This window comes from Barbus barbus, assembly GCF_936440315.1.
Source record: "Barbus barbus genome assembly, chromosome: 44".
Classification (NCBI taxonomy): domain Eukaryota; kingdom Metazoa; phylum Chordata; class Actinopteri; order Cypriniformes; family Cyprinidae; genus Barbus; species Barbus barbus.
Genome location: NC_136722.1, coordinates 24771738 through 24785984, shown reverse-complemented (window position 1 = coordinate 24785984; position 14247 = coordinate 24771738). Strand labels below are relative to the sequence as shown.

General features: G+C 37.3%; 1 protein-coding gene across 1 annotated transcript in view; it reads right to left on the bottom strand.

Annotated features, from left to right (window-relative positions):
* Window positions 1-14247, bottom strand: part of kcnh2b (potassium voltage-gated channel, subfamily H (eag-related), member 2b) — a gene marked incomplete at its 5' end in the record, with an annotated part of 187655 nt that overhangs the window by 14126 nt on the left and 159282 nt on the right. The window contains 2 exons of the mRNA XM_079406765.1: window positions 538-925; window positions 1956-2390. Coding sequence (XP_079262891.1) covers window positions 538-925; window positions 1956-2390 — 823 coding nt within the window. The remainder of the gene's footprint in view (window positions 1-537; window positions 926-1955; window positions 2391-14247) is intronic.

The window sequence follows — 14247 nt, the reverse complement described above, 5'->3', positions numbered from 1 at the left end:
TACATTAATTTAAACTAATTAAAAATGAGAAATGTTGGCAACTAGCTGAAATAAAATATTTGTAATACTTTTTTATTTATTTCATTTCATAATTAACATTTATTTTCAGGGGTTTTTAAGGATTTAGGTTTAAGGGAAATAATTTTGTTGTCAGGTCACTCTGAATTGTAAAAATATATAATTATATGAAATATGTTAATATTTATATATAAAATTTTGTAATGTAGTTTAACAAAATATTTTGCTATATATATATATATACATATATATATATATATATATATATATAAAATCACAGAAAGTGTATCTTTAAGGAAATATCAGAAAAAAAAATCATTTGGAAGAAAAAATTATTTTTCCTTCTTTTTTTAAATAATAAAGAAAAAATTTAATTTTTTGAGTTCTTGAAACAAAATCAGAAACAAACATGATGCAATCATTTTGATTCTAAGAGTTTTTCAATCTAGATTTTTAGAAATTATTCTATCCTCTCAGACCTCCTAACTTACAGCTGACCCTTAACCAGAACATACTCACATCCAATCAGCATGACGCAGATGGAGAAGATCTTCTCAGAGTTGGTGTTGGGCGACACGTTCCCGAAGCCCACGCTGGTCAGGCTGCTGAAGGTGAAGTATAAAGCGGTCACGTATTTGTCCTTGATGCTGGGTCCCGATCCCTTGATGCTGCTGTTGTGCGGTTTGCCCAGATCCACGCCGAGCGCATGCAGCCAGCCGATGGAGCGGTTCTGCTCCACGTTCCCGATGGCGAACCAGATACAGGCCAGCCAATGAGCGATCAGAGCGAACGTGCACATCAGCAGGAAGAGGACGGCCGCGCCGTACTCAGAGTAACGGTCCAGTTTACGTGCCACTCGCACCAGACGCAGAAGACGTGCCGTCTTGAGCAGCCCGATCAGGGTGGTCTGCTGAGTCGGCTAACAAAGACAATAAAACAAACAAAATGACAGATTTATAGCAGGGTTTCTCCTTTTTAAGACCAAGGGACAGTTCACTCAAAAAAATAAAATTCTGTCATCATTCATTCATCCCATTGGCTTCTATAGTATCTTTTTCCATACTATGGAAGTCAATGGCTATCAGCAACTGTTTTGTTACCCACATTCTTCAAAATATATTCCTTTGTGTTTAGCAGAAGACAGAAATTAATAAGTAATAAGTAAATTATGACAGGAATTTAATTTTTGGATGAACTATACCTTTAAGGAACACAATGTCTTGTATTAGCAAGTTAGAAACATTTCACAGTTCGACAAAACAGTTCAAATCTGCCAAATATAAGGAAGTTCAAATGGCACGGTTGCATCAACAAATATGTTTTGCATTTGTCAACACTATCGGGTAGGTTTAGGTTTGGTTTTGGTGTAGGGCATATTTCCTACACGATAGAGCATACATTTTTAGTGACAGTCCCCAGATATTTGAATTCTGAACCGCCGCAATACGTTCCTGAAGCAACGTAATAAAAACACAGCAGTACATACCTATATCAACATAATAAAAACGTATTGAACCCGTGTCTTAGCGCCACTCAGTGGACATTTCTCTTTGAAACTGAGGCGAAATATGCAGTAAGGTACGTAAAAACGGTGTCGCACAAAAAGTGCACAGAGGTACATATTTTTATGAGACCAGGTTGTAAAAATGACAGGAGTTTATGAATCTTAAGTAACTGTATCTTGATTTAAGGATGTATAAGACTTTTTAAGACCTGCAGAAACCTTATATATATATAAACATTTATTCATTTAGCAGACACTTTTATTTAAAGTGTGAAATGAGAATATGCAAAAGGGTCATGGCAAGAAATTTATCATAAAAGCTGACAGCATATTCAGTAGAAAATGGCAAGTTTGAAGTGTAAGATAAATCAGTACACAAGAGCTGGAGCACAGATAAGAGCTTCAAAGCCTCCTTTCCCATGATCCCCCTCACCTCTGCACCCATCTCCTCCCCGGTGCGGTCTATGAGCAGGTCGAAGGGAATGGCGGCCACCATGTCGATGAGGAACCAGCCTTTGAAGTAATGCACGGCGATGCGCAGCGGGTGGCTGACCACCTCGTCGTTGGCGTTGACGTAGGTGGTGCGGAAGTTGATGATGATGTCGATGATGAACATGATGTCCACGATGAGGTCCACCACGTTGAGCGGGCTGCAGGAGTAGCTGCAGTTCTGCCCAGAGCTAACCTCGTCGCCGTTGAGCAGGAAGGCGGCAGAGTACGGCGTGAGGATGGCCGTGTAGATCACCAGCAGCAGGATCAGCCAGTCCCACACCGCCTTGAACGGGCTGTAGTGCAGCACTGTCCACTTGTGGATGCGTGGCGTCTGCAGCTTATACTCCGGCAGAACGTCAGCGCCCAGCGACAGCACCTGCAGGGAAGACAGAGAGCAGAGCGGCTGCTTAAACAGGAAGTGTTTCCAAAAACGGTTTGCTGGATCGCCAATCAGAAGAATGCCAAAGACGGTGAAGAAATATATGCAGTACGGTTTTCTTTCTTTTTTTTGCACAAGCCACTAGCATTTGGTATTACCTTGCCATAATCAGCATTTTCTCCTAATCTAAAAATGAATGAAACGATTAAAAACACAGAGAGGAACTAAAAATTCTGTTAAATGGCAAAGATTTTGACCAATTCTGGCCAATTTCATTTACAGATAAATGAACAATAATATATTCAATATATTACAAAAACATATGAATGTACATATTATACATATATTAAAAAATAAACAAAAAATGTTATATAAAATAATTGTTCTCACAAAATGTATAAACTAAATGTTTGTTTTAAATTAAATAAATAATTAAATATATTAAGCTACATTATTACTAATAAAAATATTATTACTATATACACACACACACACACAGACATAGTAAAAATAAATATAATAGTACATTATAAATAATAAATAACATATACACACACATAGTAATAATAACAAAAATAAAACAAATTAAATTACTAAAATTACTACACTTAAAATTAAAATGAAGACTATTAAAATATTAAAATAAATATAATAGTACTTCAGTGGTACTAAAATAATATTATAAATAATAAATACACACACACACATTTAAAAATGGTAAAAACACAACACATTTGCTAAAATTTTAACATTAAAATAAACACTGAAAATTAAAAAAACTAATTAAAACTAACTCAAAATGTTAATAAAACTATAATAGTATCTTAATGATACTAAAATAATAACACAATAAATAAAATATACACAAACACACACATACATTACAAGAATGACAAGACCTTAATGCACACAGCGGAGGTAATATTGTAACAGGCAATATCGTGAAATATTATTGCCAAATTGAGTGTCTAAAGCAGTAGCACACTAGTGAGGGAGGGTGGATTGACACAAGTGCTCTGTGTTGGTGTGCGAGAGGAGTTGAGCTCTCATGACCTCTGCTGATGGGTTTATATAAAGCGCTTGTGCTGCTGAGGTGAAACTCACTGATGGATGCTCTCGTCTACGAATGAACAGACGAGCAGTGTGCACAAATGAACACTGCTGTGTGTTTATGTTTAAGTAAAGCTGTTTGGAAACATAATTTGAGACAGAAGCTAATGTTCTGAAAGCGTTCTGGCTGTCGGGACGTCTCTGAGAGACGCACCCTGGCTGGTTACACTGCAATCAGCTGTTGTACTGCAATGATTCAGTGCACACAGACAACCAGAATGTGCTCGTTATGCAAAATAACATGACATATACAAGAATCTTCCTAATTAATTCACTCTGACAAGAGACTGGAATTAAACAAACACAAAATAAACCGAGATCTCATCAGTCAGTGTCAGATTTCTGAGTTTACAATCATTTCTGTCGTGTTCATGCCACATCTCATTTCATCTGCTGAGCATTGATTGAGATAAAAGTGTTTTAAAAAGAAGTCTCCTTCTGCTCACCATTTATTTGACCATAAATACATTAAAAACAGCAATATTGTGAAATATTACTACTATTCAAAATAACCATTTTCTATATGAATATCTGTTAAACTGTAATTGATTGCTGTGATCAAAGCTGAATTTTCAGCATCATTACTCCAGTCTTCATTGTCACGTGATTGTTCAGAAATCATTCCAATGTGTTGTATTCTAATATGAAATAACTCTAATAATCAAATAAAATCTATAACAGCATTCATAAACTGTTATAGGCAAAATATAATATATTCAGGTGTCTGAATAATTTTTGGTTTAATTGCATGGGCCCCTTAGGCTCAGTTTTTCGTAAATATAACATCATGTATCATCTATATGCAGATGGCACCCAGTTATATATTCCAATAGATCCAAAAGGCTCTCAATCCTTTGATGGACTTGTTCAGTGTTTAGGTGAGATTAGAGCCTGGTTAGAGTCTTGGACCCTCCTCTGCTTCTAAGGAAATTATAAGTAAGTTGGTGTCTATGATGGTAGGTGTTTGACAAGAATTGACAAGAACGAGAATTGAGTATTCATGCATACAGCAATGTACAGCATACACAGTAATCATATGCAAAGCTGTTCCAATCTGTTCATCTACGTATGGCCTGTCTGTGCGTCTCAGCATCCCTTAGATCTCCTCATTCATCTCCAGCTGAGGTTCATGTGTCGTCTCATGTCTGCTGATGATTTGAGCAGCGGAGCTCCATGTCGCCCTCGTCTCAGATGGTTCCGCTCGGGCAAACGCAGGGCATTCGTGGGGGTCGCCAGGTGTTCTGCGCGCACAGACCGCGGGCGAGAGCAGGTGGCGCTCTGACACACCGCTGCTACAGCACAATCACACAGCTTTTACACACTGCTGCGTGAGTCATCATAGGAAATGTCCTCGAGCTGCCTGTCTTCACTAGTACACATCAGCTGCGGTGATAGCCGAGAAGAGCAGAAACGCTCCGAACGCATGACTAATGCTAGTGCTTCCACCAGCAAACCATCTGTGGGCGAACTAAAACTAGATCAGGATGATTTCTGGAGAAAATCTGAGCAGTGTTTGTTTGTGTTTATCAATGCAAAACTAGCTGTTGTGGGTGGTTTTAGTGTGTTGCTATGCAGTTGCTCAGGTGTTTTAGGTGGTTGCTAAAATTTCAAAGTACTGTTTCTATCAATTTTTATATGGAAGCCCATTTCCGCCACATTAGAATCATGCTAAATCATGCATGAAATCAAAGTGATTTAAAAAGCCAAAATTAAGGCATAAAAAGAAATTACAAGATAAAACGTATAATTATGACAATTTGATTTTGAATCATGCATGAAATCAAAATGATTTAAAAATCCAAAATTTAGACATAAAAGGAAATTATGAGATGAAAACATAATTATAATTTGATTCATAATTTTAACTTTGATCTCATGACTTCACAATTTTGACATTTTGTCATAATTTTGTCATTTTCCTCACATAATTATGGCCATGTCATAATCTTAACTTTTTTTTATCTCATAATAGACTTTTTGTTATAATTTTAACTGTCATGATTGACCTTTCATCTCATAATTGATTTTATCTGTCACAACTAACTTAGTAAAAAATATGACCAAAAAATAATTATCTGAGGGAAAGGTCTAAATTATGACGTACTTTTTTATTTCATAATTGACTTTTTTATGTCTTAATTATGACTTAGTATGTCCTTTTTCTTACATTAGAAACGTGAAAATTACAACTTTTGTCATAATATTTTACTTTTTGTCTCATAATTCTATGTAGTATATCCTAACATCATTTTTTCTCTCATAATTACTTTTTTCATAGAATTATTTCAACTTCCATTTCTATCTCATAATTATGACATCATCATTTTTACTTTTTCTTACAATGACATTTTGTTATAATTTTGATTATTTTATTTTTTTCTTATAACTCACAATTTCAGTTTGGTATGTTTTAATTTTAACTTACAAACATGATTTTTTTTCTTATGTGGTGATAATAGGCTTCCATGCGGTTATGTCAGTGTTTATGCAGTGCTAAATCTCCCGTGACAAGGCAAAAGAAATCATATTTTACCAGAGATGTGAATTTCATGTTGTAAAAGATCACAAACCTCATTTGATCCTCTCAAACAAACAAACAGCTCGACCAGTGTAGTCTGATTCACAAACAAATGATTCATTTGAACTGACTCTTCAAAAAGACTGCCAATCACTCAACAACACTCACACACTGGCTTGTGTTGTGTGGCACTTCTGATTGATTGACACTTGTTTCAGCCAACAGATTTTTCTCATTCTCATCGGGACAGCAGCTGATGATGTAATGTGTGTTTTATTTGCTGGTCTGAGTGCTCTTTGACATCTTTATCTGGTGGACAGATGATGAGCTGAGGCTGTTTGACCTAAGGACTCAAATCTTCCTCACGCTGACTCACGCGTTCAGTACGATCCATCAGCATGTGTCACGCCTGCCTTCTCCCTATTCTCTGTGACTAACACCCTGCACATTAAACTGGGATGAAATATTGCTGAGAAACTATGAGAAAAAATTATTCCTCTTATTTCTCAGTTTTGCACAACTGATCATCACATTAGACCGTTACATTTGTGTGTAAGAAACCCAGCAGACCTTCATAAATTGAGGCACAGACATATTGTATATATAATGGTTTAGATAGTCCTCACTAGATTTTGATATTTTGCATTTTTAAAAGAACAATATATTCAAGATTGTTTTCAAAATATCAGGTAATTTTAATTTTTTAAATTACTATATTTTGCTTATACAGCATGTTTCATACACAATGTTTTACATAAAAATAGTAGGCATAAAACTGACAAAAAATAAATCTATCAAAATGTAAATTAGATTTAATTTAACTAAATTGTAAAGAAACAATAAATAAAAAAAGGAGCAGAAAAAAAAAAAAAAAAAGAATTAATTAAATCAAATTAAACATGCATTAAAATGAAAATAAGATGCATACAGTAAAATAATAAGAGTAAAATCTACTTAATGTCACTTTATTTCATTTTAATTAACCATTTCTTTTCTTTTTTTATTTTAGTTTTATTGTTTGTTGATTTTAATTAATTTCAGTTAATCAATAAAATCTAATTGATTTTATATATAAAATATATTACATCAATAAATTGTATTGATTGATTTCAGTTTGATTGATTATATTGCTGTTGCTGTCATTTTATTAAAGCATTTACTAAAGCACTGTTGCTGTAAGGAAAGCGATGAGGAAGGAATTGTGTGGTCATTTAGATGAAGCTGTATTTAACACTGAGCAATGAAAGCGTGTCTGCAGACATCAGCTGGCATCACGCCTGAGCTCTTCTGCAGAAATCATCTGCTCTCTTGACCTCGAACAGCCGGATCTCAGTTCGGCCATCATTCAGCACCTATTAGAGCTCGTCCCCAGCAGCGCAGGCAGCCGGACACGTCCCGCGTCAAGACCCTCCTTAGGGACATCGCGCCTTATTTTTAGAAACCTCTGCAACTAAAAAAAGCTTTTCAAATCTCCCTGGTGAAGCGTGAAGCAAAACCATGTCAAAACACATTACAAGAAGCCCAAAGCAGACATAAACACAACCTGTTTATTCCCACATTAACAGGAGACCAAGAGTGGAGGTTTCTTCATCATTATGAAAACAAAAGAAGTTCATTTTGACATAAATGCTCTTGAGGGACAAAATCATGATGGATGTGATGCTGAGAAATAGGTTATCATACGTTAACCCAAATCACAAATGAAGAGTCATCTGTGATATCTAATAGATAAATTCAGAAAACAGCTCTAAACAGAAAATGACTTTCAATGCATTTTTTCTTTAAATAAACAACATAAAGCTCTGGTTCAACTGTTTCACCCAGAGATTGCTGGCTCTAAATTACGCTGCCAAATTCACATGAAACATGGAATGAAATCTCATTGCTTTCTCCATCTGAGGCGCTAAAATGAGTCACAGGCCGATGAGAACAAAGTACGAACAAAAGAGCCGCGTCTCCGTCGCTCGGTGGAGAGTTCAACAACATGTCAGCAAGCGTTTCCTTCATCTGAGAGACGCAATGAAAGATTCAACGCTTTCTCTTACTGCTGCAATCGGATCATGATGCTGTAATCTGGAGCTCAACATGAGCTAATATCTCTCCAACTCATCATGCATCAGACAACTGTGGGAATAAACTTTCTCAAGCTGTTTGAATTTTTTTTTATCTAAGTCTCAAGCTACAAAAAGGACAAAAACAACCATAAAAGTACTGCAGAAATTATTTTCATTTGAGTTTGGTGAGTAAATATTGAGATAAATTCTTATTTCTGAGTGTATTGCTGCTTTAAGTGTCATTTTAATCTATTAAAAAGACTAAACTTTTAATGCTGACACCCAAACATATTAAAGCTGTTCATAAATGTCTATTGCATAACAAACGAGGCATTGATTGCATTTAACAAACCTTTATGAGAATGAGATTTCCCACCAATTATATCTACCGAAGGTCTATTCTGTCCATCTGTTAATTAGTGTTGAGCGTTTTGAGCCATTTTCATTTCACATGCTCTGATTGATTTGGAAAAAGACCCATGAGGATGTTCAAAACTGGACCGAAGGAGTCAGAACACATTATTTGATTCGCAGACACATCATTTGAATGATTCTTCAGTAGAAGAATGATGATTGATGAATGAAAAGCAGAATGAATTCATGTCAACAAAAACAAGATTTTCTAAGTCTGTAAAACATAATATTATGTAAATTGTTCAAATGAACTGAAATTTATTATTTACACTTTAATAAGATATAAATACAAAAAAACAATTAATACAACAAATATGTATATTATATTTATTATTTAATAATTATATCTACTTATATATTTGCTATATACAATTTTATTTATTATATTTTTTATTAATTTTGAATGTTTATATATATATATATTATTATAATTATTTTTTTTCAGTTTTCTTTTTAATTTTAGTAATTTTGTTGTGTGTGTGTGTGCTTTTTACATGTAGTTTTGGTTAACTATTATAACCCTGATTCATACATTTAACTAGTCACAACACAGACTCTCATACTGTTTTCTAAAGATGTTAAAAAAAACCCAATAAAATACATCTTCAACATTAAATATCCATTTAAATATAGTTTCACGCGTTCACACTTACATATATTTAGCACGAGTTACGTAATGCGTATTTGGCGAGTATAGTAATACGTAGTTGGCGTGCTGTCCTGGGGAAGGGCTCCCAGCTCGGGAATGGCCCGAACCCAGAGCATCCCACATGGTGTGGTGAGAACTTAGTGATATTGGTGGAGGGATGCTGAAAGACCGTCGAATGAGTGGAGGTAAGTCAGCTGTATTTATATCCGTGTGTTGAATGACTTGATTGCGTGCCACTTGTGCTTAATTAGGCTAAGTATGCAGAGCCGCGGTGAAGGCTGAGCCGAAGCGGGAAGCGAGTGAGGCTTTGCTGCGGTGAGAACTGGGGCGGGGCCCAGGCTCGTTGAAGGCCTGCTGCAGAGACCCGGGTCTTTAGCGGGACAATGGTGGTGTTGAGCGCGGCGATTTCGGGGCTTTCCTCGATCTATTGGCCACCTTGGCGGCTGGAGTGCATTTAGGAGTGAGGTTGCGGGGTGACGGAAGATCGTGTAAATCTGCTTTGTTTACCCTCTGCGAGGAACGGTGCATCGGAATTAATCAGCGTTTGCCTCAGGCTTAAATACGATCTACTTTCTGAACGGAGGAAATGTTGGCACGGATGAAATCCATGCATCTGAATGATAAGACGCCGGTGGAGGAGAGCGTGTAGCTGGTTGAGCAGAGAGCAGCGGCCGTGTCTGGTGGAGAAAGACCGATCTGGGGCCGGCAGATTAGCCGGAGGATCCGAAAAAATCCCCAGCATAGGTCTCGTTGTTTGGACAGGAGAAGTTGAGTCTGTGATGTAATGGCAAGAGGTGCAGACCGAATGCTGATAGACCGTCGAATGAGTGGAGGTATGTCAGCTGGTTTTATATCCGTGTGTTAATTGACTTGATTGCGTGCCACTTGTGTTTAATTAGGCTAAGTATCTGACATGCTCCTCCCGAACTTTGTTAATAAAACATAATTTTGTCCATTTGACATCCTCTATTTTAATTTTTCAGAAGTGTGTGGAAGTACTATAGTAAAGCATCATTCATATTCATAGGGCCAAACGTACGCAGCTTTCATGGATTTAATTTCACAATTCAAACCTAAAAGAAATCCCACAGAAACCTTGAGTCAACAGATATTTCACGGACTGGAAGTGAAATGATTCAGGCCTGAGAAAGCCCTGTGGTAATACAGCAAATCAAATATTGAACAGCCTCAATTTCTTTTATAAACAATGACAGAAGCTTTGGATCTGTCAACCTAACAAGCTCTCAGGACCTCTGGGTTTGATAGCAGGATAAATAATTCAGTCCTAGAGCACTGCGGATAAAATCCAGCAGATTCAAAGCAAAAGAGTCCAGCGTGAAACGCAAACCACAGAAATATCAGGTGAACCGCTTCAGAAACGCTCCACCGCTCGCCCTTTTCTTTTGTATCACAGATGAGTTTCATTTTAAAATAATAAAAGAGAGCATGTGTAGTCATGCGTTCATCTTTTCCGTCTCTAATTGTCTCTCTCGGCTGCAGCTTTCTTCTCAAATCTTCATCATTACTGTTGCTTCAGGACTTCAGGACGTCTTGCGTCCGCTGCTGAAGCTCCTCATGTTTTATTCTCTGTTGTTCATGTGAATGAAGTTTCCTTCTCAGGTCTGTTGAGGATTTAAGAGCTTTCATTTGGGACAGTGAGAGTGAGCGTTTTAGGGGCGTCTGTCTGCAGCTTCTGTAATCTGCTTTGGGAGCTGCTTTGGCTGATGAGAAACTTTAATAACGCACAAAGTTGCAGAGAATTCACAAGACAAGTTTAAAAAAAAAAAAGCCACATTTCACAGCTGGTGAAAATACCCTGCCTTCCATTGCATGGCACTGAGTTGAGATGTGGTGTCACATGAACAAGTTAATGATAAACATTTACTTAAAAAAAATGCATCAATGAATCCAAGTAGATATACTTGCAACAGTAAACTACATCAGATATTACCAAACCTTTTGTCACTTTGTCCCAAACCTTGAACCCATTTGACCTAAAATATTTACATAAAGTCCCCTAGATATTTTATAGAGATGAATATTTTAATAATTTAACAACACGTATGCACACAGTTCTCCCCCCGCCCCCTTCGTTTTAGCCTTTTTTATGCTTTTTCAATTTATTTATATATTATATTTATATTTTATTTAAAAATATATATTTATTTTTTTTGTTTTTAATTATTAATCTGATAAATAATTTAAGTATGCATTTTGTTGTGTTTTTACTTTCTACATTTTGATCAACAGCTGTTGTTTTTAAATGTGCTTTATAAATAACTGACTGAATAAATATTCTTGTATTCCACTCCATACTAAATGAATGAACGAATAAATATAATTCACAAATCTGTCACTTCCATTACAGCTGGGATGCTGTCTTAGAAGGGAGCTGTCTATGTAGACAGCAGACCGCACTGCTGCTCACTCAGGTGACCAGACCTAGTCCTATAATCTCATTCTGAAATGGATTCTCAGAACACAGAAGAGACTGAAGATGAGTGTGGGCAGTGAAGTCCAGACTGACATACATCTGTCATTATGAGCATTCAGATCTCTTCTAGCCCACATGAGCGTGATTCAGATGCCCTTAAGAGCCCTAATTCAGCCTTTTATTTGGGCTGTGTGGGCTGTATTTGCAGCTCTGTGGTCTGGGTGCAGCCAAGTCGCCTGGAGGAGATGTGTGTGTGTGCGTGTGTGTGAGTTACAGGCTCTCTAGGGCCTGAAGCAATCACCTGTGACGCAAGCGGCCATTCTTAACCCTGTACATGCCTGACACGTGCTCACCACCGTCACATGGACCGAACCGCTCCGATCCGCACTGAACCTGCATCAGGACTGACCCTCATCAGCGTTAATTATTGAGCCTGATATGAGATTCTTTATAGCAGATATCAAAGACATTCCAGTGGGATTCTGACTGTCAAAAACATCAAGACATGAAAGAGCCGGATAATTTTGGCTAGCGAACCACCTGTTCGCTAGCCTAGTCATTTTTCTGGTAATGGACACAAATGACAGGCCCATTATATTATGCAGAACTTTTGCCTGCTCACATATACTCACTACAAACAATGTGGACATGATGCATACATGTATATACATTTTTATAAATTATATGTACTTATATAAATTGATATCCATATCACAGCAGATACAAGAAAATAACAAATTTTCTCATCAAAATGACACTAAAGAACATTTGCTTTCATTAAAAAACACTGCTACAGATGTGATGGCATCTCTTTTTTCTAATAAATATAAATAGATGTGACTGGAATATTTGGCATGGACTGTACAATCTCATTCCCAAACAGACAAACAGATCATGACAGATATTTAAAGACAGAGTCTGCTCTGCTGCCATTGTCAAACACATCTGAATGATGTGCAGCAAGAGCGTCTCCAATCCGTTCATCTGATTTTAAGAATGGCAATGAATTAAAACTGATTTAAAACAGCCTCAGCCTTCAAATGTTTAACTCAAAGGATTAGCATGAATAATGACTAAAATATGAGGCTGTTCCTCACACAAAACATCGTGTGACTTCAGAACACTTACTACAAAGTCAGAGAAAAAGCCATCAAAGAAAGTCATCTGAGAAAACCCCAAATTTTCGGGTGGTGAATTAATATTTTATAATATAAATAATATATAAAGAAACATAACAAATGAATGAATTGTGAATAATTTAATGACACACTCATAAATGCAGTCCTTTGTTTTGTTCCTAAATGAATCAGTGTTTTTGAACAAATCTGCTGAGTGCACTGATCTACATATAAAAAAAAAAAAGGTAAATAAAAGATCATTGGAGTACATTTTACGAAAATGCAATTTCAGTCTTTATTCTCCCAATTTTTGTTACTTGCTATTTCTTTGTAATTAATTAAAATTAAATGTGTAATTAAAAAACTGTTAGTGTAGCAGCTCAGAGCATTTGATGAGAAATGTTTGTAAGATGTTTTGATTGCAGTCTTGTCAAATCTGAGGACAGTTAGACACTTTTGAGATCTCTTCTGAAACTCTCCATGTGAGATTACTGTGGTTTTCATTTAATAAATAAATAAATATAAGAATTTAAACTCTGACAATCGTTCTCTAAAAACACATAAAAAACAACAAAAACTGCAACATGCCGGAGACATTTACTAAAATATCACACAAAAATGTAGTCAAAGACGCTCCTTCCCTAACTTGAGTTGTTTCCTCACATTAGCATCAGTTCACACAGACAGACACAGACACACAGGTGTGAGCTCACCTCGGGCCCCTGAGCGGTCCGGCGGGGCGTGTTGCCAGCGTCACAGAGCGGCATGAGAGCGGAGCACTGGAGCAGCTCGGTCAACAGCTTGAGCGCCAGCGCTACGACCATGATCCCCGCATCGGGCCGCTGCCGTTACGCCCGCCGAACACCACGGGCGCCGAGAGAGCACCTCTAGAACCCACCGCGCCAAACCCACGGGCCTAAACCAAGCGCTCGCAAACATCAACCCATATCCCCACCGGATCTTTCTGAACACTTAGAGACGGGAAAGCTCCTCCGACTTTTGCTTTGCTGCGTTCCTGGCAGAGTTTCTCCACAAACGCAGGGATGCCGAGCTGCCGCACACGCAGATGACCACAGCAGTCGCTTCGCATTAGTGCACGCCAAGAGCAGAAGCTCTACTAGAATCCTGCTTCTGTCAGAGAGAGAGAGAGAGAGAGAGAGAGAGAGAGAGGAAGCACTAGCAGACATGCTCTGTTGAAGATAATGGGAGAGGAAGGGAGGGAGCGAGCATGTGCATGAGAGAAGAGCGCAGACCCAAGCTCAGCAATGGGAAGAAGAACACAAAAAAACTAAGTAATGCGAGATAAGGTGGGCGAAACGAGATGACATCAGATGAATTAGCAATCGAGCGCAAAAACAAGCATCTCCGAACAGAGCGAGAGGAATGAGATGAAGAGCGCTGGAGCAGAAACCTCACGAACATTTCTCTTTCCTCCCTCTGTTTTCTGTCACACTGCAAACATCACTGGCCCAATCACTGCTTTTGCCTTGTTTTACAGAAAAAAATACTTTGCAATGCTTTTAAAAAAACTTAAGAAGAAGACACTAAAATGTGTTT